Here is a 22,149-nt window from a genome sequence, read left to right on the forward strand (position 1 = left end):
CTTAAGTAAAAATAAAAAAAAAATTTAAAAAAAGAAACGAACTTACCATAGTTCGTTCTTTTTTTAAATCCTGGTCATTAATGGCTTCGTCCACGTCCAGGTTTCCTAAAAAAAAAAGAAAGGGAACGTTAATTACGTTCCCTTAAGTAAAAATAAAAAAAAAACTTAAAAAAAGAACGAACTCACCATAGGTTCGTTCTTTTTTTTTAAATCCTGGTCGTTAGGCTTCGTTCGTCCAGGCTTCCTAATAAAAAAGAAGGGAACCGTTAATTAAGTTCCCTCAAGTAAAAATAACAAAAAAAAAGAAATGAACTTACCTAGTTCATTCTTTTAAATCTTGGTCGTCCGGCGTCCGTTCGTCCAGGAAAGGGTTTTTAAAAAAAAAATGAATTTTTTAAAAAATTTAAAAAAAAAATCTGATCCGAAATCTGTTCAGATCGGATCAGATTTTCTCGTGTTTGATCTGATCTGATCTGAATCTGATCGGATCAGATTTTTTTTTAAATCCGATCTGATCTACGGATCAAAATTTTGAAAACCGAACCGATCTAGCTCGGATCAAATCTGCAGATCCCAGATCAGATCGGATTTTTTTCGGAGCACTAGTTTAAACCCCAGACTTTTGATCAGTATGGCGCTTTATAGTTTATAAAGTCCTGGTTATTTGCTTAAAATCATGTAAATCACTTCCGTTTGTTTGATGTTTGTACAACTTGAACATTTCGAACTAGCAATTATTTCAGTCGGATGGTTCCCGTTTAAGAAATTTGAAATAATTAAGTGGAAGAGGACCACAGCGAATTTGGATGATGTATTGCATATGCAGAAAGAGAGCATCGTTTTTGAAACATCTGGTTCTTCATTGATAATATAAAAAATTATACATCTTATCAACTTTTTATTCGCAAATTTTTGTTTATACTGAAAACTAGCAACTTAATTTGTTATAGTATTTGTATACAATAAATCTTAGCCACAGCTACATTACTCTTAATATCATCATCATCAAAAACTTACACTTTATCAACATGAATACTTGATTTTTATAGTATATTAATTCCAGCTTTTTTTTTTTTTTGAAACGTTGAAAGAACCAGTTTCAAAAAGCGACTTAATTTGTGAATTTAATAGAGATCATTTAAATGATGATAGGAAACAAAAAAAAAAGACACATTTTTCCTGCCAAAGAAATGAATCCTTTTTAGGTTTTATCATATTGTAAATTGATCAATCCTCCTTTATTTGTATTTGATAGGCTATCAAAGAAAACAAACAATGAAACGAATATCAGTGTAACTCCCTATTGTAAGGAAAAAAAAAAATTCTAAAAGCGAAAAGAAAAGTGAATTGAAATAACGTTTCAACAATTTATTTTTTAATTCAGTACAATATTGTTAGTATATCGTTCGTTTATATCATTCATGATAGAAAAGCTTTTGAATTAAACAAAGCGAAAAATGAAAATAAATAAATAAGAAAAAATATTAGAACGGATTCGAATTAAGATGAAATCATTCAAGATAATAATAATTCAGGTCAGATATATGGAGTTTTACCATATATTGCGCTGGAAGTCATACGTGGCAAAAATTCCTGTTTCTGACATTTATTCGAAAAAGACCTTGGTATGATAGAGCGCATGATCATTATTCAGCAAAAAGCATTTGTGATGTGCCGTGCGAGAAAAGCTGCCACCTTTTCCACAAGTGACATTAAGTTAAATTAAATAAAAATAAGAACGTTATTAAATAAAATACGTTGCTTGGTTTATTATTACATAAAAATATACGAATTTTGGGTTAAAATAATTACATTGTGATTAACGTAAGAACTCCTTTAAAAGTTACTCCTTATATAACTAATTTAAGGGTACTTATTTTAGGGTTATTAACTTATAATCCTTTAATGTTATGTTCTACATCATGTGATCATTAATCACTTCAATACTGCGCCACATATTACGAGGTGGGTTAATATTGTCACTTAATTTACTACTTTTATATTATGATAAAATTATGGCAAAATTTTATGCAGAATTAATGCAACAATGCTGGGACAATCAGGAAACTGACAAACTGCATCTTATCTATATAAAAAATTAAATTGGATTAATTTAAATTTAATTCGAAATAATTTGATGATTATTACATTTCTGAAGAAAAAAGATTTCTCATTGGCTAAAACATATACTCATCCGAAAATTCATCACGATATTATACAAGTAGACTTTTGTATTTTCCTGAATTATTAAAATATAATTATTAATCAAAAAGATTCATTTGTAAATATTAATTTATTATTTAAATTTTTATTTAGTTAATAGAATTTAAATTACAAATGTTTTCTCTTCTCATTTTCTCTTTCGTTCGTCATTCTTTTCAATAAATTTAATAATTATTTATTTCACCTTTTCCATAAATTAAATCAAATAATAAAATATTTATTATTAACTAATCTTTGTTGATTTTTAACGTTCAATTCTTTATTTTGATTTGTACTCGTTGTGCTCCTTTATCTGTTATTGGTAGAATCATTTTGTCATTTTTAGGGCGTTTTCCAACTTCCAAGTAATATAAAATACCAAAAAAAGGATTTATTAAAACCTAGAAATAATTTAAAACAATCAATTTAATAAATTAATATACTGTATGTAAGAACTTCTTTTTCAGGTTAAAAATATATTCATTGTATGATCTCTAAATGGAATAAAATTTATCCTTAAAAAAAAATGTGGGAAGTCTAATCCTTTTTTGGATCATTTGTACAAAGAAATTGTTGAACTACTTCCATGAAGAAAATTTTTGGTTTCAAAACTAGTAATTATTTGGAATGGACTCCCGTTTATGAAATTTGAAACAATTAAGTATAATGATAATCAGGTGATGGAACGCAGGAAGTCAGCTTCAAAGAGCGTCGTTTTTGAAACGTCTTTATAAACCGCTAATTAATAATTTAAAAATGTTATACAGTTGAATAATTATAATCGTAAATATTTATGTTTTCATTTATGTTTTCCTTTTTTTTATTGTATAAAATTAAGTTTATATTCAAATATTAATCATTGTTTATCTATTGTAAACTAATATCTTCACGTGCCGGACGGACCTAGATATTCACTATATATATGCTTAACGAAATTTAGAGAATTTGGCGAAAATGCAGATGTAAGACTAAGTAATCAACTACTTAATGAATTTATTCTGTCATACACAAATTTATGAATAAATAAAATAAACAATACCAGATTGGCCATCAGAACTGGTAATTATTATATTATTGTACGGAACAACTTTTCCGTTCTTTTATGTCATTTATCGTTAAGGGGTTAAAATGGTGTAAATATAAAAACATCCGTCGGAATATAATACCTCCATTCCGAATTTTCATACAAAATACATTCTATCTATTAAGCACATAATATTAATATTTTGTGATGGTAAAAGACTTCAAATCCAGATGATATACCGATAATGTCGAAAAGCCAGAAATCATCCACCCTTTCTTATTTTTAAGGTAAATGTATTACAAATAAATAAATAAATAAATAAATAAATAAACAATTTTATAATAATATAAATAGGAAAAGATATTCTTCCATAAAATTAAATTTGTTCATACCTTTCTTGGAATGATATATACCTGAAATATTCTAACGTTTTTGGAATACTAATTAGGTTAGATTGTTGGAATTTTATTTTAGTTTGTACATATTTGTGACGGTAAGAGACTTGAAATTCTGATGGATACACAAAATTTTATGCAGAATTAATGACAATGATGTTGGGACAATGAATCAGAAAAACCTTCTTACTTGAATGAAAAATTGGGGGAATGGATTACTTTAATATGTGATGATACAAATCCTTTAGAGATTTCAGATGAAAGTTCTGTTGCTGAAGAGAAAAGATGGAAAATGATTTCACAATTACCTAAAAAATACATCCATCCAGAAAAACATCCTGATGCTTATTATATACATATATACAAGTAAACTTCTATATATTAGAAAAAAATGACCAAAATGCTTCTTTTTTTAGTAGTTGAGCCATAGAATATTTCGACGGAAAATATTAACTGTTATTACATTATATAACCAACCAATAAAAATGAAGAAATAGGCGAAACACGTCATATTCCGATAAAAATTTTAATTTATTTTCATTTTTATTTTAGATGAACATAAAGTTTTAAAAATATTCAACAATAGCAGATAATATATATAGTATCTGTAATAGAGTGTATAAGCTCGACAACAAACTAACACCAACAAAGATTCATTTTTGTGTGAAGTAAATTTAAGAAGCGTAAACAGTTACTATTTCCTAAATCGTAAAACAAGCAACCTGTGATAAACTTGCAATGTAACAATTGTAACATGTACTACTTACTGTATTTATTTATTAAATTACCGGAATTTGTATTTATTGTTTGATTTTGGTCACCTGTCCCGGCTGTCCCCTTGATCGCCACTGTCGATCGTGCAGATGACAAGAATAGTGTAAACCATTTTATAATGATAAAGATTTTTTTTTTTTTTGTCTCAATATATAATCTTGTCGCAAAACGCTAACATCAACAAAAAAGAGATAGACCATCTTACTATTTTAATCTATCAAAGAATTCCAATCTTCCGATCTTTTGGTTATATATGTATACGTATGATCGGTATAGAATCTAGTTATTATTCCTTTTTGGATCAAATCTTATCACATGAAAGTCATGAAATATTATGAAATTGGTAACGTAAGAAAGTCATTAAAACCAATTAATTGATAAACATTAAATCAATTATTAATTGACCAATTAGTATGTAATAACTGCGTAAAAATTGATATTTTTTAATATTCCGTAAATTAATAAAACGATACTATGTCATATTTCCATATCTAAAAATAAAATTTAATTATTAGAATGTTTATTAAATTCGGTTAATAATGAATTTTTCAGAATTCAAAATTAACCATACTAGCATTTATTTAAAACTTTAATTATAAATATTTATTTTTATTTTTATTAAACAGTAATAGTTAGCATATACAAGAATTTATAAACTAATTAAAAATATTTATATACATTCATCTCTCTAGTTTATCTATATTCAGTAAAGATGAGATAGGGGCAACTACTTCGGAAAATATTAAGGCATATTACATGTCCAAACTGCTGATTTAACCATTCTTCATTATGATGTGAGTACCGAATTTAAATTTCCTTAAAAGTATCATTTAGAGTTTTTATACTTATTAGCTGAGACATATAAAAGACAGCTTTTTTTTTTCGATGTATTTTTCTAAAACTACAAAAAAAAAATAGTATCTACACATAATTCTTTTTATTATAAGAGATTTTTTTTTTTGCAAGATTAAATCATATAAAATAATTTAACAATATTTTATAATCATATTATAGTAAGTTTACAGATATAATGGAATTTACAGATATAATGATGGAAGAGGACGGCTATCAAGGACATAAATTTATTCCGAAAGAGTTAAAGGACTGTCCCGAATGCGGAAAACCTAGAATCTCTTTCGGATGGTGCAAGGATTGTGAAACTAATTCCATGAAGGAAAACTTTCTTTATTGGACATCTGAGAATAAAGAGATTGATGAATTAATTCGCCATACTCAACTTAATGCCTCTCAAACTTGTGATTATTTGGAATGGATCCCGTTCGAGAAATTTGAAATGCTCAAATATATTGGCAGTGGTGGATTTAGTAGTGTCTATTCTGCACTTTGGTTGGAAGGACCTAGATGGAATTGGGATGATGATGCGCAAGAATGGACTCGAGCTGGACCCACTTATGTTGCTTTAAGACGTCTGGACAACTCGTTAAATATCTCAAGCTCTTACATTGATCAGGTATTATTTATGTTTAACAATTCAAAAAGAATCATACCAGCCGTAACGATGAATGCTAATAAAAAACAACAATAATAATATACCCTTGTTTAGCGTCTCGTCATTTGGTAAAAAAGAAAATTTTCACAAAAAAATTAACATTTATAATAATTTTATCTGTTTCTATAAAAAATATACAATTTAATTTTATTTTCTCCACTTTAGATTAAAACATATCACAATTGTTTACAATCTGCATCGTTAGCCGAAATATTTGGAATTACAAAAGACCCAACTTCCATTTATATGATCGTTATGAAATATTATGAAAATGGCAACTTATATCAATATCTTGATCGTTCAAATGGAATCCTTTCTTGGAGAGATATGATTGATATGTTGTGGGGAATAGTTAGAGGTCTTGAAAGAATTCATGCTGAAGGTAAAGTTCATAAGAATCTACACGGAGGAAATTTACTTATTGAGGATGAAAAAATCTCAACAGACGCTCGTATTATCATGAAAATAATAATAATTCAGGTCAGATATATGGAGTTTTACCATATATTGCGCCGGAAGTCTTACGTGGTGAAAATTATACACCTGCTTCTGACATTTATTCTTTGGGCATTATTATGAATACTCTTGCAACTGAAAAGAGACCTTGGTATAATAGAGAACACGATTATAGTTTGGCAAAAGATATATGTAATGGGTTAAGACCTGCAATTCCAGATGATATTCCAGAATTTTATGCAGATTTAATGCAACAATGTTGGAGCAATGAACCAGAGAATCGTCCAACTGCGTCTCTTATATATAAAAGATTAAGTTGGAACAATTTATTTTGTGATTATGATTATTATGATGAAAAAAAAAGATATAGAATACATCCTCATCCGAAAATACATCCAGAAGCATATTATACAAGTAGGCTTTTGTATTTTCCCGAATTATCAAATATGATCATTAATCAAATAGGTTTATCATAAATACTGTAATTATTTATTTGTACCGCTTCCGACATATTTTCATTTGGTATTATCATGAATACTCTTGCTTGCAACTGGGCAAAGATCTTGGTATAATGAAGCACATGATATTAATTTAGCAAAAAACATTTGTGATGGCAAGAGACTTGAAATTCCGGAGGATACACCAAAATTTTATGCAGTTTTAATGCAACAATGTTGGAGAAATGAACCAGAAAACCGCCCAACTGTATCTCTTATATACAAAAGACTAAGTTAGAACAATTTATTTTGTGATTATGATTATCATGATAAAAAAAAAAAGATATAAAATACATACTTATCCGAAAATACATCCAGAAGCATATTATACAAGTAGTCTTTTGTATTTTTCCGAATTATCAAACATGATCATTAATCAAATAGGTTTATCATTAATACTGTAATTATTATTATTTATTTGTAACTAACACAACTTTCTATTTAGTTATAAGTCATAAAGGATTTTTCCTTTTTTCCCGTACATTTCTCTTATTTTCTTCTTTTCATCCTCTTTTTTTATTTTTTTACTTAATTGAATGAGAAATTTTACTCTTCAATAAATTTAAATCTACCCAAGTTAAATTAAATATGACAGAATATTATTAATTAATAAAGAATTTGTTTAGTCATGGTTAATCAAACTAGTTTGATTTTAGCATATATATGTATGATGTGTATATACTGTATATATATATAACTAAATATTATATGCTCTTAAAAATTATTAATTTTACGAGACTTTTTGCGACACATAAGCTAGACTTTTCGTATAAATCTATGGAATCAACAATGGAAATCCGTCCATCCTTTGTTTGCCAAAACTCGTTAGTTTTCCCGTCATTTTTAGGCGTTTTTAACGTAATACAAATGAGGAATTTCATTTAATTAACCTAAGCGTAAATATTTTCAGTTATAACGCGCTTATCAATAGTATAATCATTAAGAAATTGAGTTTATTAGAACAGTTAAAAGAATATCCAGAATGTACCAAGGTTCACAAGATTAAGTTATATTGGATGATCAATTTTTAGTTACTTATAAACCTATAAGTCAATTTGAAAATAGCATTGAAACAAGTTCATATCCGAAACTAACTTCATACATGAATAAGTTAATTATTTCGAATGCCTAACTTAGATAACAGGTTTTAGAACAATAAGAGTTGATTACATGATAAACCGGTAGTTTTCATTTTTATTTATTTTTGTTCGTGTCTATTAATGTACCAAATATGTTCAGTTAATTAAAATAATATATTTAGTTTGTTGTCATTGAGAAAAATAAAATGCATTGCCAATAACCTGATGTCTATTGTGACTAGGGAGAATATCATTTTAAGTTGATTACTTGATCTAGTATTAAGAAATAAGAAGATTATATATTTATCATGTTAACCGATGCATGCAATTAGACAAAAAAGTTATATTATATACTATATAGTAATAACGTGCTTCTTGTAAAAAAAAACTTTAATAAACTTACTTTTAACTCACAAAATTACGTTTAGGGATATATTTTCGCCCGCCCTGCAAGTTTACTTAGAACGACAAAATCTGTTTTATATGTAAATTTTTGACATACGTGATTTTTTTAAAAACATCATGCATCACATACATCAAACAGTACAGTCAGACCTCCATAATTCCACACCTCTTGGGACCATATGCATATGCATAATTTCAAAATAGTGCATTTAGAGAGGCTGTGCATTTATAGAGGTAAAATAATTAGAGATCATATAAGCTTGGGACCGAATCAGGAAGGTGCATTTAGAGAGGGTATACATAGTAGTGAGTGCAATTATGAAAATGTGTTTTTTTAATGACAACGGAGAATTTTTATATTTGTGCTCACGTGCAGTAAATGTCATCAGGAGATTAAATTGTGCGATTATATGCGTAGATTTATCAAATATGTGTAATATCGAAAATCTACACCTTAAAAAAGAGTGTAAATACTCAATTATGTGTAATTTACACCTTAAAACATAGTTTCAGTAATCTTCATTTTAAAAGTTTACATAAAATCACATAAATAGGTATTCTCAGTATTTTGCAATTTTAAAAAAAAAGCGTGAATACACAATTTCATGTAGTTTACACATGAAATCATAGTTTCAGTAATTTTAATTGTCAAGAGTTTACATAAATGGGTATTTTAAGTAATTTACACTTCAAAAAATTGTGTAAATACACAATTTTGAGTAATTTACATTTAAATATATTGGTCAAAATACTCTTAGTATTTTGTATTTTAAAAAATTATATATATCTTATATAAATAGAAAATTTCGGCAATTTACACCTTAAAAAATTGTGTAAATACACGATTTTATGTAATTTAAACCTAATTTTTATAAAATATAATATGTAAAATTTATAGTGGTTAGGTCGTGAGCTATGGTATATTAGTGATAAGGTATTCGGTTCGGTTCTCAAGGTATGTAAAATAAATTGAAATTAATTTTATTAAAAAATATGGATTAAAAAAATGCGAGAATTTTCATTATTAAATAATATTCGCAAATTTGCAGCTTCGTATATACCCGTCAATCAATCCGTCATAGGTGTGATTCAACGTGTTGTTTTATATGTCGCAAATTTACACTATTTAAACTCCTGATGGTCTATTTTATAGGGTTACACATTACATCACATTACATATATGCACATGCTAGATCATTACTATTCTAATTATATTATTGTATATCTTGTATATCTTAATTATAATCAACAACTAAATTAAAGCTTAGAGTTTTTTCTATTATCGATCGTGTTCTTTACTGAATGTTATATAATGTAAATCTTCCCTTTTTCTTATTTCTAAATAAATATAATAACTTTGTTAAAAAAAAAAGAGTTTTTTTCTCCGATATGGCCGGTATGGTAACAAATAAGCTTTGCGTTTCGGAAAATCTTGCTTTATCCCTTTTTAGTTAGTGCTTAATAAATTTAATACTTTTATAAACAAAGTTTCATTTATTATAAAATAGTACTGAAGCATTTTGATAAGTATAAAAAGATACAAAATTCTTGATAAATTTTTTAAAGAGTACCTTAAAATTACAAACAATTTATAATTTCTTTTCGGCCTAAAAGAATATTTACTAATAAGTATAAATTCTTGATAAATTTTTTTAAAGAATATCTTAAATTACAAACAATTTATATCTATTTCAATTTCTTTTCGGCCTAAAAGAACTTCTTGTAAGAAAAAATTCAAAATTTATTATTAATTTTAATATATTTATTAGAATATTTTTTTTTAAAGATAATTTTTTTAATTTTTTTTTGATTTATCTAAATAATTATATATAAATATAGTAAGAAAACATTTTAAAACTTGCAAACAAATATTTTTATAATACAGGGCCATATCTCAAGATGGAAGAGCAAGGACATAGTAAGTTTATTCCGAAAGAGTTGAAGGACTGTCCAGAGTGCGGGAAACCTAGAATCTCTTTTGGTTGGTGCAAGGATTGTGAAACTAATTCCATGAAGCAAAACTTTCTTTATTGGACATCTGAGAATAAAGAAATTGATGAATTAATCCGCCATACTCAACTTAATGCCTCTCAAACTTGCGATTATTTGGAGTGGATCCCGTTTGAGAAATTTGAAATGGTAAAATACATTGGTAGTGGTGGATTTGGTAGTGTCTATTCAGCACTTTGGATGGAAGGACCAAGATGGAATTGGGATGATGGTGCGCAAGAGTGGGCTCGAGCTGGTCCTATGACTGTTGCTTTGAAACGTCTTGATAATTCACAGAAAATTTCGAGTTCTTTCATTAATCAGGTAATAATAATAATATTAATATTAATCACTGTTTCGGTAAAATTATTTTCCGATACTTGGAATAATGACAATATTCATTTATTTATAGATTAAAACGTATCACAAATGCTTACAATCGGCTCCATTGGCTGAAACATTTGGAATTACAAAGGATCCAACATCTAACTACATGATAGTTATGAAGTATTACGAAAATGGTAACTTATATCAATATCTAGACCGTTCTAATGGAATCCTTTCTTGGCGGGATATGATAGATATATTACAGGGAGTTGCTAGAGGTCTTGAAAGAATCCATATTGAAGGAAAAATTCATAGAAATCTTCACGGAGGAAATGTACTCATTGAGGATGAAGAAATCTCAACAGACGCTTGTATTAGCGATGTGGGTCTTTATGGACCATGTTATTATCATGAAAATAAGAATTCAGGTCAGGTATATGGAGTTTTGCCATATATTGCGCCGGAGGTCTTACGTGGTGAAAATTATTCTCCTGCTTCTGACATATATTCATTTGGTATTATTATGAATATTCTTGCAAATGGAAAGAGACCTTGGTATGATAGAGCGCATGATCATTATTTAGCAAAAAGCATTTGCGATGGTGAAAGACTTGAAATTCCAGACGATACACCAAAAATTTATGCAGAATTAATGCAACAATGCTGGGATAATGAACCAGGAAACCGTCCAACTGCATCTTACCTATACAAAAAATTAAATTGGATTAATTTAATTCGAGATAATCCGAATCCATTTGATGATAATTATTACATTTCTGAAGAAAAAAGATTTAAAATGGCTTCTCAATTGCTTAAAATATACACTCACCCGGAAATACATCCCGAAGCACATTTTACAAGTAGACCTTTGTATTTTCCCGAGTTTCAAACATAACACATTATTCATAGATGAACATTATTTCTTTATTAACTAATCGTTAATTGTAGAATTATTTTTGGATTTCCAAATTATTAATATCATTATTCTTCTCTTTTTTACTGTATTTAAATGTTGAATTATTCTTTTAATAAAATTAATTATTTTTTCTTTTTTGCATCTATATTACCAAGAATACAAAATTGTTTTAAAATGAAAAATTGGGCTGTTTTCTTTTATAATGGAATTCGAGTAATTTGAAATTGTCAAATACATTGTAATGGTGGATTTAGTAGTGTTCATTCTGCACTTTGGATGGAGGGGCCAAGGTGGAATTGGGATGATGGTGCGCAAGAGTGGGCTCGAACTGGTCCTATGATTGTTGCTTTGAAACGTCTTGATAATTCACAGAAAATTTCGAGTTCTTTTTTTTAATCAGGTAATAATATTAATATTAATAATCACTGTTTCGGTAAAATTATTTTCCGATCTTTAGTAACGTTGTACCTTATCTGTGCATCCATCTGTTGTATCTATGATAAAGTTGTACTAATAATTTTTGCATAATGGTGATAATCATTTATTTATAGATTAAAACGTATCACAAAACAATGTTGGGAGAAAAACGTCCGACTGCATCTTATTTAAATGAAAAATTGGGTGAATGGATCACTTTAATTTGCGACGATCCAAGCTTCTCAAATTTCAGATGAAAGTTCTGTTGTTGAAGAGAAAAGATGGAAATGATATCACAATTGCCGAAAATTCATCCTGAAGCATATTATACAAGTAGACTTTTATATTAAATTATCAAATATAATTATTAATCAAAAAGATTCAACCGATTATTTATAGATAATTTATTATTTAATTTTTATTTGGTTAATAGAATTTAAATTACAAATGTTTTCTCTTCGTTTTCTCTTCTCATTTTTTCTTCATTTGTTATTTATTTTTAATAAATTTAATAATTATTTATTTCACTTTTTTTTATAAATTAAATCAAATAATAAAATTTTCTGAAACATTGTTTCAAAATTTTTTTATGAACGTAATTCTAAAACTTTAAAATTCCAACTTTTATCTGCGATATTGACTCATTAATAACGAAGCCTGATATTTTTATAAAAAAGTTTCATTTTATTTTTTAATAAAAAAGGTTTATTTTGTCTTAAATAAAAAAGTTTCATTATTTTTGATCTGCTCCTTTATTGGCAGAATCATTTTTAAAGTGTTTTCTATGTAGTACTTGAGAAAAACAGATCATTTAAAACAATCAATTTAGTAAAGTGATACCGTACGTAAAATTTCTTTTTCTGGTTAATGAAATACTTATTTGTAGAATAAGATATAGTTTGTGCAACAAAATATTCATTGAATGCTGGGTTTGTCTCTAAATGGAAAGAATCATCAAGGAATAAATGTTATCCTAAAAAAAAAATGTGGGAGGCCTAATCCTTTTTTGGATCATGAGATTTCAAAAAATTTTAAAATTTTTATAATACTGTACATATATAAATTTTTTTTTTCATTTTAGTTAAATAATGTATGATATTTGTATACGATAAATTTTAGTTTAATCATAATATTTGCAAAATTAAGTTTATATCCATATATTAAATAATCACCTTTCTAAATAATAAATATTAAAGTAGCAGATTAATTATTTATACAGTATATGCTTAACGATATGTTTCTAATTTAAGAGTTCGGCGAAAAATGCAGATGTAAGACTAAGTAATCAATCGTCTCTTAAAATGAAGAATTTTTAATACTATTATTTTGATTTACCAATTATTTATTATTCTACTGTACACAAAATTTGTGAATAATAAACAATGGCCGGATTGGCCACCAAAGTATATTATTATTTATTGTACGGAAAAACTTTTCCGTTCTTTTTACGCCTCCATAGGGGTTAAAAAATATTCATTCCGAACTAATTGTCACGCAAATACATTCTGTCAATTGGACAAAAAAACTTTCATGATTTAAAAATGTAAGATGCTATATAAATATATAATGGAGCACATAATAATATTAATTTTGAAAGATATTTTGTGATTATGAAAGACTTAAAATCCCAGATGTTTAATGCTATAATGTCGAAATAATGAACAAAAGCCAAAATCATCCAATTTTTCTTATTTTTTTAAAATAAAAAAGTATTACAAAAAAAAAAACGATTTTTCCTATTGGATTTACTATTTTCAACTTTGAAATGAGCTATTTATTAAATATTTAATATGTCTTTTATAAATTTAAATTTGTTCATACCTTTCATAAATATCTACCAAAGGTAATATATCTCTCTATAAAAAATCTTTTATCTCGTTTGCACACGATATTAGTAATTTAGCAAAAAAAATATTTGTGATGGTAATAGACTTGAAATTCCGAAGGATACACAAAATTTTATGCAGACGGAATGGTAATACGACAATATTGGGACAATGAATCGGAAAAACGTCCGAAAAAATACATTAAAGGGTGTAAATATTTTAAATATAGTAATCATTTTCTTAAATCATAAAACAAGCAACAATTGTATCATGTACTATTTACTGTATTTAGTCTATGATAATCTTAGTTAAATTTACATACTTTGTTTCTATATTTTAAACGAATTGGTATTTATTTATTTGATTTTGGTCAAGCCTAGATTGGACCTTTATCGATCGACGATACTGACGAATAATAATATTAAATTTTTTTTTTATTTTTGTCTCAATGTACTGTATATACCAAAAACTGACAAAAAAGAGATAGGAGACCATTTTACCATGAATTCCAATCAAAGATGTTTTCCGATTAATGTATACATACGTATTAGTATTATTCATTTTTTTGGAAATCGTTGAAAGAACTCGTCTGATCACATGATTGTCATACATGAAAAATCTCAATATAATTATTATTACAATAACTCGGAGAAAAAAAACATTAACCGTAAAATTAATAGGGCGATATTATGTCATATTTTCAAAAAATTTTAACTATTAATAGAAATTTATTGGTTAATAATTAATTTTTCAGAATCTAAAATTAATCAAACTAGCTTATAATATACATATTAATCTCTAGCCTACTATCCAGTTCAGTAAAAATGACAAAGGAATTGGCTACTTTGAAGGCATGATATTACATGTGCAATTGCATGATTTAACCATTTTTTATTATGAGTGAGTACCGAATTTAATTTTCCTTAAAAGTATCATTATAGGGCTTTTATACTTATTAGACTTTGAAAAGTAGACTTTGAAAAGTATAAAAGACTTGGTTTTTTTTATGTATTTCTAAAATTACAAAAAAAAAAATTGTATCTACACATAATTCTTTTTGTGATAAGAGAATTTTTTTTTTTTGCAAGATAAAATCATATAAAATAATTAACAATATTTTATAATATTATAATAAGATTACAGATATAATGGAATTTATAGATATAATGGAAGAGTACAATTATCAAGGTATCCCAAGGGAATTAAAAGATTGTCCGGAATGCGGAAAGCCCAGAATTTCATTTGGATGGTGTAAGGATTGTGAAACTAATTCCATGAAGGAAAACTTTCTTTATTGGACATCTGAAAATAAAAAGATTGATGAATTAATTCATCATACTCAACTAAATGCTTCTCAAACTTGTGATTATTTGGAATGGATCCCGTTCGAGAAATTTGAAATGGTCAAATATATTGACAATGGTGGATTTAGTAGTGTCTATTCTGCACTTTGGTTGGAAGGGCCTAGATGGAATTGGGATGATGATGCGCAAGAATGGACTCGAGCTGGACCCACTTATGTTGGTTTAAAACGTCTGAACAATTCATTAAACATCTCAAGCTCTTATATTGATCAGGTATTATTTATTTTCTTGTTTAACAATTCAAAAAGAATCATACCGACCATAACAATGAATGCTAATAATAAAAAATATATATAACTATACGATGATCATTGCCTTGTTGGTAAAAAGAACTGTAATTTTTTTTTCTATAAAAAGTATACAATTTAATTTTATTTTCTTCACTTCAGGTTAAAACACATCACAAGTGCTTACAATCAGACTTGTTAGCTGAAACATTTGGAATTACGAAAGATCCAACGTCTAATTATATGATCGTTATGAAGTACTACGAAAGCGGCAACTTATACCAATACCTTGATCGCCATAATGGGATTCTTTCTTGGAAAGATATAATAGGTATATTACAGGGATTCGCTAGAGGTCTTGAAAGAATTCATATTGAAGGAGAAATTCATAAAAATCTTCACGGAGGAAATTTACTTATTGAGGATGATAAAATCTCAACTGACGCACGTATTGGAGATGTGGGCCTTTATGGACCAAGCTATATTATTAAAAATGAAAATCCCAATAAAATTTATGGGGTTTTGCCATACGTTGCACCGGAAGTTTTACGTGGTAAAAATTACAGTACCGCTTCCGACATATTTTCATTTGGTATTAACATGAATACTCTTGCAACTGGGCAAAGGCCTTGGTATAATAGAGCACACGACTATAATTTGGCAAAAGATGTATGTAACGGTTTAAGACCTGCAATCTCAGATGATACACCAAAATTTTATGCAGATTTAATGGAACAATGTTGGGATGATGAACCAGATAAACGACCAACTGCATCTCATATATGTAAAACATTAAGTCGAAACAATTTGCTTTGTGATTATGATTATTATGATGAAAAGAAAAGATGTAAAATAGTACATTCTCATCATTTGAAAATACATCCACAAGCATATTATACAAGTAGGCTTTTGTATTTTCCTGAATTATCAAACATGACCATTAATTAAAAAGGTTAATATATGCTGTTATTATTATTTCTAACAAATTGATTTTATTTATAAAGGATTTTTCCGGAAAACGCTAAATTATTGTAGGAAGATTATCATTTACTATGTCTTAAAGTCTATTTTTCCATGTTGAATTAAATATGACAGAATATTAATTAATAAAGAATTTTGTTAACCAAACTAGCTTGATTTTAGCAAATATATATATAGTGTGTGTATATATATAACTAAATATCATTTGCTTCTCAATTTTACGAGAGTTTAGGAGTTATGCACGTGATAGCGTTAAACTTAACTCCGGTTAGTGCGTACGTTAATATCGTACACATGATGCACAGCATCCCCTCTCCCATAGAATTCAAAGACCATGACGGCAATGAAATGTCACGTGATTTTTCGTGACATTTTTTCAGGTTACGCCCAAATGACTCAAACTGGTCACATGTCATTTGGGTCAAATGACAAATGACCTAGTCATATAAAGATATAGTGTATGTCAATCATTTTTTCAGAAAGCAGTGGAATTTTCCCAGTCACTGTTTCTCATTTATGTATAACAGATAAGAATAATTTTCTTTGTATCATCCATGAGTCAGTGACCAGGTGAAATTAGGATTAGGGGACTATTAAAACTTTTTTGAATTTAAATAGAAACTAAATAAACAAATAAGTTTCTCATAATAATCAAAATCTTATTTAATCCTAGATCCTAGATTCATCTTTTAATACGCTCTAATAATTTTATCAAAATAAAATTTCCAATCATTTCTTATTATCAGTATATAAATTAATTAATGTTTATCAGTTCGTCTCGTCCAAGCATATTGTATGTCTATTTAGCAGTTAAGACTTTAATTTTTGACTATCATATTGATACATTTACAAATTTAAGAATGACGTAAATATTTTGAAGATAAACGGTTAATTTTAGTGTTTAATAGTTGTACAATTACGTCAATAGTACAAAGAACCCCATTAGCGATTTTATATTGTAAAATCTAAGATTGATAAGCATTTATTAAGGATTGTGAAACATGGATAGGAAATAATTTTACTAGAAAAATAGATTATCAATTTGTGATAAGAGAAGAACAAATAACGAATACTGATTATCAGATTGAATTAACTCATTTTTGTGAAAATAAAATATATGACTCATTTTGAGTCAGAAAATAATAAATATAAAATAGATAGGAAATAGAAATGTTAGAATTGGAAAATTATAAGGAATAGACCAGAATAATATTTGCGAAAAAAGGGATATAAAAAAGATAGATATTGAAAATTATTAATTTAATTTTTTAAGAAAAATTGAAATGAGTACTGCAAGAGAAATTGTTCGAGAAATACATGCATATTTACAGAATATTAAAGCAGAAAAAAAGAATCATGAGAATTTACAAAAAGAAATTGAGAGAGATAGAAAAAATTTAGAAAAAGCTCGAGAAGCAGTAGAAGAATTACCAAAGAAAGTTGATAGAGAAATTAAAAGGAATAAAGAAAGAGAAAAAAGAATTGAAGGATTAGAAAGAAATATTTGTCATTTTTTAGGGAGTCTCGAAAGTATAAAGGAGGAAGAATTGAAGAAATCTTTGAGCCCGAATCCATTGATCAACTTAGAAACTTGTGCAGAAATGTTGAAGAAGTTATTAGAAAACCCAGATATAAAGAAAATAAAAAGAGAAGGAATTGATTTAAATAAAATAATATTATAGATCAAAAATTTAGACAAAAAGGAAATTTATTACCGACCTATTTTTTTTAAAGATACAAAATAGGACTTTTAAAACTCATAATGCAATTGCTAGGAAAGCATCCACGATAAATTATAGTAGTATTGCAGTAATGAATGTTCAAATTAATTCGCTTATAATAAATCTTAACCAGAGGAATAATAATGAGTTCTATGGCATGGTATATGGAATTGTTGCAGAGATTGTTTCAATCAATTTGATTAAACCTGATCTTTACTTTATCTATAACAAAAGTAAATGGAGACGTCTAAGGATCGTAACTGAATGTGTTCAAGGTTCAATAATCAAATATATTGTAATTAAAAATAACTGTACAATTATTCTGGGAATGATATAAATATTTTTTTGTGGATTTAAATTGAATCCTACATCACTAAATTTTTAGGGTATTCAATATTGCACAAATACTTAAATTTCTCAAAATTTATGCAATATAGTTAACAATATTATATATGTAATTTTTTGTACAATATATCACATAGAAAATTACTCAATATACATATTATATATATTAAATATGCAAATAATGTGCATTTTCAGGGTGTGCAAATCAGTTTTTTCGTGCATTCATGCACGAAATTTTGCATATTTTCTACACATAAAAAATTTCCTGATGTAAATGTTTTTCAAAGAAAATCAAAAAATCTTAAACTAGAATCGAACTAGTCAAAGCATAGACATGCTCTCCACCAGGATAAGATTTAAAAAAAATTATCTTTTAAACACATAGGAGAAAGAAAAGAACAGAAAAAGAAGAGAAACACCTTAAAATATGGAAGAACCTAACTAGAGCTATGACCTCAAACACCAATCGGCAAACTCAGAGGGATGCTATGGCTGACCAGCTGGAAGACAGGGGCATACTATGCTATGGGTTTATCATGTTTCCAATAAACCAAGGTCATCTACAGTCACATTATGTATATTATATTATACAAATGGTCTAGAAAGTTCAACCATCTTCATTATACTGGTGACCAAATGTAAAGCCTAGACATCACCAGAAATAATGGGCGTTTTTACTCATCATCAGTGCTCAAAAGTGAATTAAGCCAATTATGATATTTAACCAAAATAAAATTTTTTCAACTTTTTAAATTAAGCAATTGTAATTAATTAGTTACTATCAAATAAATATTGTTGCGCATATTAAAACCCGAAAAAGAAATTTTATTAAATGATCTCTAAGTTTTAATAAAATCCTTTTTTTGGTATTTGTATTACTTGGAAAACGCCCTAAAAATAACAAAATGATTCTGCCAATAACAGATAAAGGAGCACACCGAGTACAAATCAAAATAAAAAATTGAACGTTACAAATCAACAAGAAATCTTTTTTTTTATTAAGAATAATGAAACTTTTTTTTATTAAAGACAAAATAAACTTTTTTATTAAAAAATAAAATGAAGTCATAATTTTAAAGTTTTAGATTGCGTTGTAGTGTCATAATTTTAGATATGTCAATAATTTAGGTAATAACAATATTAACCCACCTCGTAATATGTGACGCAATATTGGGAATAATTAATGATCATGTGATGTAGATCATTTCGTTATGAAACCGCATGGTGATAAACATTAATAATAATAATTATGATGTAACATTATAGTGAAACATTATAAATTAATAACCCTAAAACAAAGTACCCTTAAATTAGTTATATAAGGAGTAACTTTTGGAGATGGTTCTTACAAAGTTATTCTTACATTAATTAATCTTAATATTATAATTAATTTTCACAATGTAATAATTTTAACCCAATAAAAATTATATTTTATAACCCAAAATTCGTGTTTGAATAATTTTATGTAATAATAAACCAAGCAATGCATTTTATTTAATAAAGTTCTTAATTTTATTTAACATTAATTTAACGTCACTTGTCGTGGAAAAGGTGGCAGCTTTTCTCGCACGGCAACATTCATTTTTTTTTAGTTTTTATCATTTTTTTTTCGTAATTAAATGAACCATTTATTTTTCAATAATTTTAATAATTATTTATTTCCCTTTTCTATAAGTTAAATCAAATAATAAAATATTTATTATTAACGAAAAAAAATGTGTCAAAGGAATGATGAATAATTTAAATTCTATTAACTAAACAAAAATATAAATAATAATTATCTATAAATAATCGGTTGAATTTTTTTAATGATCATTTTGATAATTCAGGAAAATACAAAAGCCTACTTGTATAATATGCTTCGGGATGTATTTCCGGATGAGTGTATATTGTAGGCAATTGAGAAGCTATTTTAAATCTTTTTTCTTCAGAAATATAATAATTATCATCGAATGGATTTGGATTATCTCGAATTAAATTGATCCAATTTAGTTTTTTATATAAATAAGATGCAGTCGGACGGTTTTCTGGTTCATCATCCCAACATTGTTCCATTAAATCTGCATAAAATTTTGGTGTATCATCTGGGATTGCAGGTCTTAAACCGTTACATATATCATTTGCCAAATTATAGTCGTGTGCTCTATTATACCAAGGTCTTTGCCCAGTTGCAAGAGTATTCATGATAATACCAAATGAAAATATGTCGGAAGCTGTACTGTAATTCTTACCACGTAAAACTTCCGGTGCAACGTATGGCAAAACCCCATAAATTTTATTTGGATTTTCATTTTTAATAATATAGCTTGGTCCATAAAGGCCCACATCTCCAATACGTGCGTCAGTTGAAATTTCTTCATCCTCAATAAGTAAATTTCCTCCGTGAAGATTTCTATGAATTTTTCCTTCTATATGAATTCTTTCAAGACCTCTAGCAACTCCCTGTAATATATCTATCATATCACGCCAAGAAAGAATTCCATTAGAACGGTCTAGATATTGATATAAATTACCATTTTCGTAATACTTCATAACTATCATATAATTAGATGTTGGATCCTTTGTAATTCCAAATGTCTCAGCCAACGATGCCGATTGCAAGCATTTGTGATACGTTTTAATCTAAATAAATGATCATTTCATTATGCAAATCGTTCCAAATATCGGAAAATAATTTTACCGAAACAATGATTAATATTAATATTAATATTATTACCTGATTAATGAAAGAACTCGAAATTTTCTGTGAATTTTCAAGACGTTTCAAAGCAACAGTCATAGGGCCAGCTCGAGCCCACTCTTGCGCACCATCATCCCAATTCCATCTTGGTCCTTCCATCCAAAGTGCTGAATAGACACTACCAAATCCACCACTACCAATGTATTTTACCATTTCAAATTTCTCGAACGGGATCCACTCCAAATAATCGCAAGTTTGTGAGGCATTAAGTTGAGTATGACGAATTAATTCATCAATTTCTTTATTCTCAGATGTCCAATAAAGAAAGTTTTCCTTCATGGAATTAGTTTCACAATCCTTGCACCATCCGAAAGAGATTCTAGGTTTCCCGCATTCGGGACAGTCCTTTAACTCTTTTGGAATAAACTTATGTCCTTGATAACTGTCCTCTTCCATCTTGAGATATGACCCTGAATTATTAAATATGACCTGCATTATAAAAATATGGTTCGAATTATTTATAACCATGAATTCATGGTTCTGTCTATTACAAACTCATACCGCTAACAATAAAGACCTTCACAAACCGTAGTATTTATTTTCTTCTTAAAATTCTTTATTAATTGGATCGTCACTTATTTGACTTTAAAAAAAAAAATTATTAAAGAAATCTATTTTTTATAAATCAATTAAATTAGCAATAATTTTTAAACCTTAACTTACAAATAAATATTTCTTTAACCCGAAAAAGAAATTATAACTTAATTGTAATTTTAAGAGTATTCCTTAAAAATTTATCAAGGAAATTTGAAGGCTTTTTATACTTTAAACTGAAAGAAAGATCTTATAAATGGAAGCTTTCAAAAGGGGCATTATTTATACATATTATAAAAGTACTAACCAGAAATGGCTATTTTTAAGGAGTCGGACAATCTCCCGGTAATATTAAAATAGATGATCAGGTGGATAAATAATCATTGTTTTATCACTTTGCAGAATGATTTTCGTATATAT

General features: G+C 27.4%; 5 protein-coding genes across 5 annotated transcripts; 4 read left to right on the forward strand and 1 right to left on the reverse strand.

Annotated features, from left to right (window-relative positions):
- Positions 1 to 5,425: 5,425 nt before the first annotated feature.
- OCT59_008949 (uncharacterized protein) lies at positions 5,426 to 7,096 on the forward strand (the record flags this gene model as incomplete). Its single annotated transcript, XM_066133217.1, has 4 exons — positions 5,426 to 5,866; positions 6,071 to 6,287; positions 6,386 to 6,775; positions 6,957 to 7,096. The coding sequence occupies 4 exons, from the start codon at positions 5,426 to 5,428 to the stop codon at positions 7,094 to 7,096; spliced, it is 1,188 nt and encodes a 395-aa protein (XP_065999681.1).
- Positions 7,097 to 10,241: 3,145 nt separating this feature from the next.
- OCT59_008950 (uncharacterized protein) lies at positions 10,242 to 11,553 on the forward strand (the record flags this gene model as incomplete). The annotated part of the gene is made up of 2 exons (XM_025331978.2): positions 10,242 to 10,655; positions 10,744 to 11,553. The coding sequence occupies 2 exons, from the start codon at positions 10,242 to 10,244 to the stop codon at positions 11,551 to 11,553; spliced, it is 1,224 nt and encodes a 407-aa protein (XP_025179375.2).
- Positions 11,554 to 14,965: 3,412 nt separating this feature from the next.
- On the forward strand, positions 14,966 to 16,356 carry OCT59_008951 (uncharacterized protein; the record flags this gene model as incomplete). The annotated part of the gene is made up of 2 exons (XM_025308634.2): positions 14,966 to 15,394; positions 15,571 to 16,356. 2 exons carry the CDS (start codon positions 14,966 to 14,968, stop codon positions 16,354 to 16,356), a joined length of 1,215 nt encoding a protein of 404 aa, XP_025179374.2.
- A 1,316-nt stretch (positions 16,357 to 17,672) lies between these two features.
- On the forward strand, positions 17,673 to 18,071 carry OCT59_008952 (uncharacterized protein; the record flags this gene model as incomplete). Its single annotated transcript, XM_025331977.2, has 1 exon — positions 17,673 to 18,071. The coding sequence occupies one exon, from the start codon at positions 17,673 to 17,675 to the stop codon at positions 18,069 to 18,071; it is 399 nt and encodes a 132-aa protein (XP_025179373.1).
- A 2,196-nt stretch (positions 18,072 to 20,267) lies between these two features.
- Positions 20,268 to 21,591, reverse strand: OCT59_008953 (uncharacterized protein; the record flags this gene model as incomplete). Its single annotated transcript, XM_025316979.2, has 2 exons — positions 20,268 to 21,077; positions 21,172 to 21,591. 2 exons carry the CDS (start codon positions 21,589 to 21,591, stop codon positions 20,268 to 20,270), a joined length of 1,230 nt encoding a protein of 409 aa, XP_025179372.2.
- Positions 21,592 to 22,149: the final 558 nt, after the last annotated feature.

Source organism: Rhizophagus irregularis, chromosome 17 (assembly GCF_026210795.1).
Source record: "Rhizophagus irregularis chromosome 17, complete sequence".
Taxonomy (NCBI): Eukaryota; Fungi; Glomeromycota; class Glomeromycetes; order Glomerales; family Glomeraceae; genus Rhizophagus; species Rhizophagus irregularis.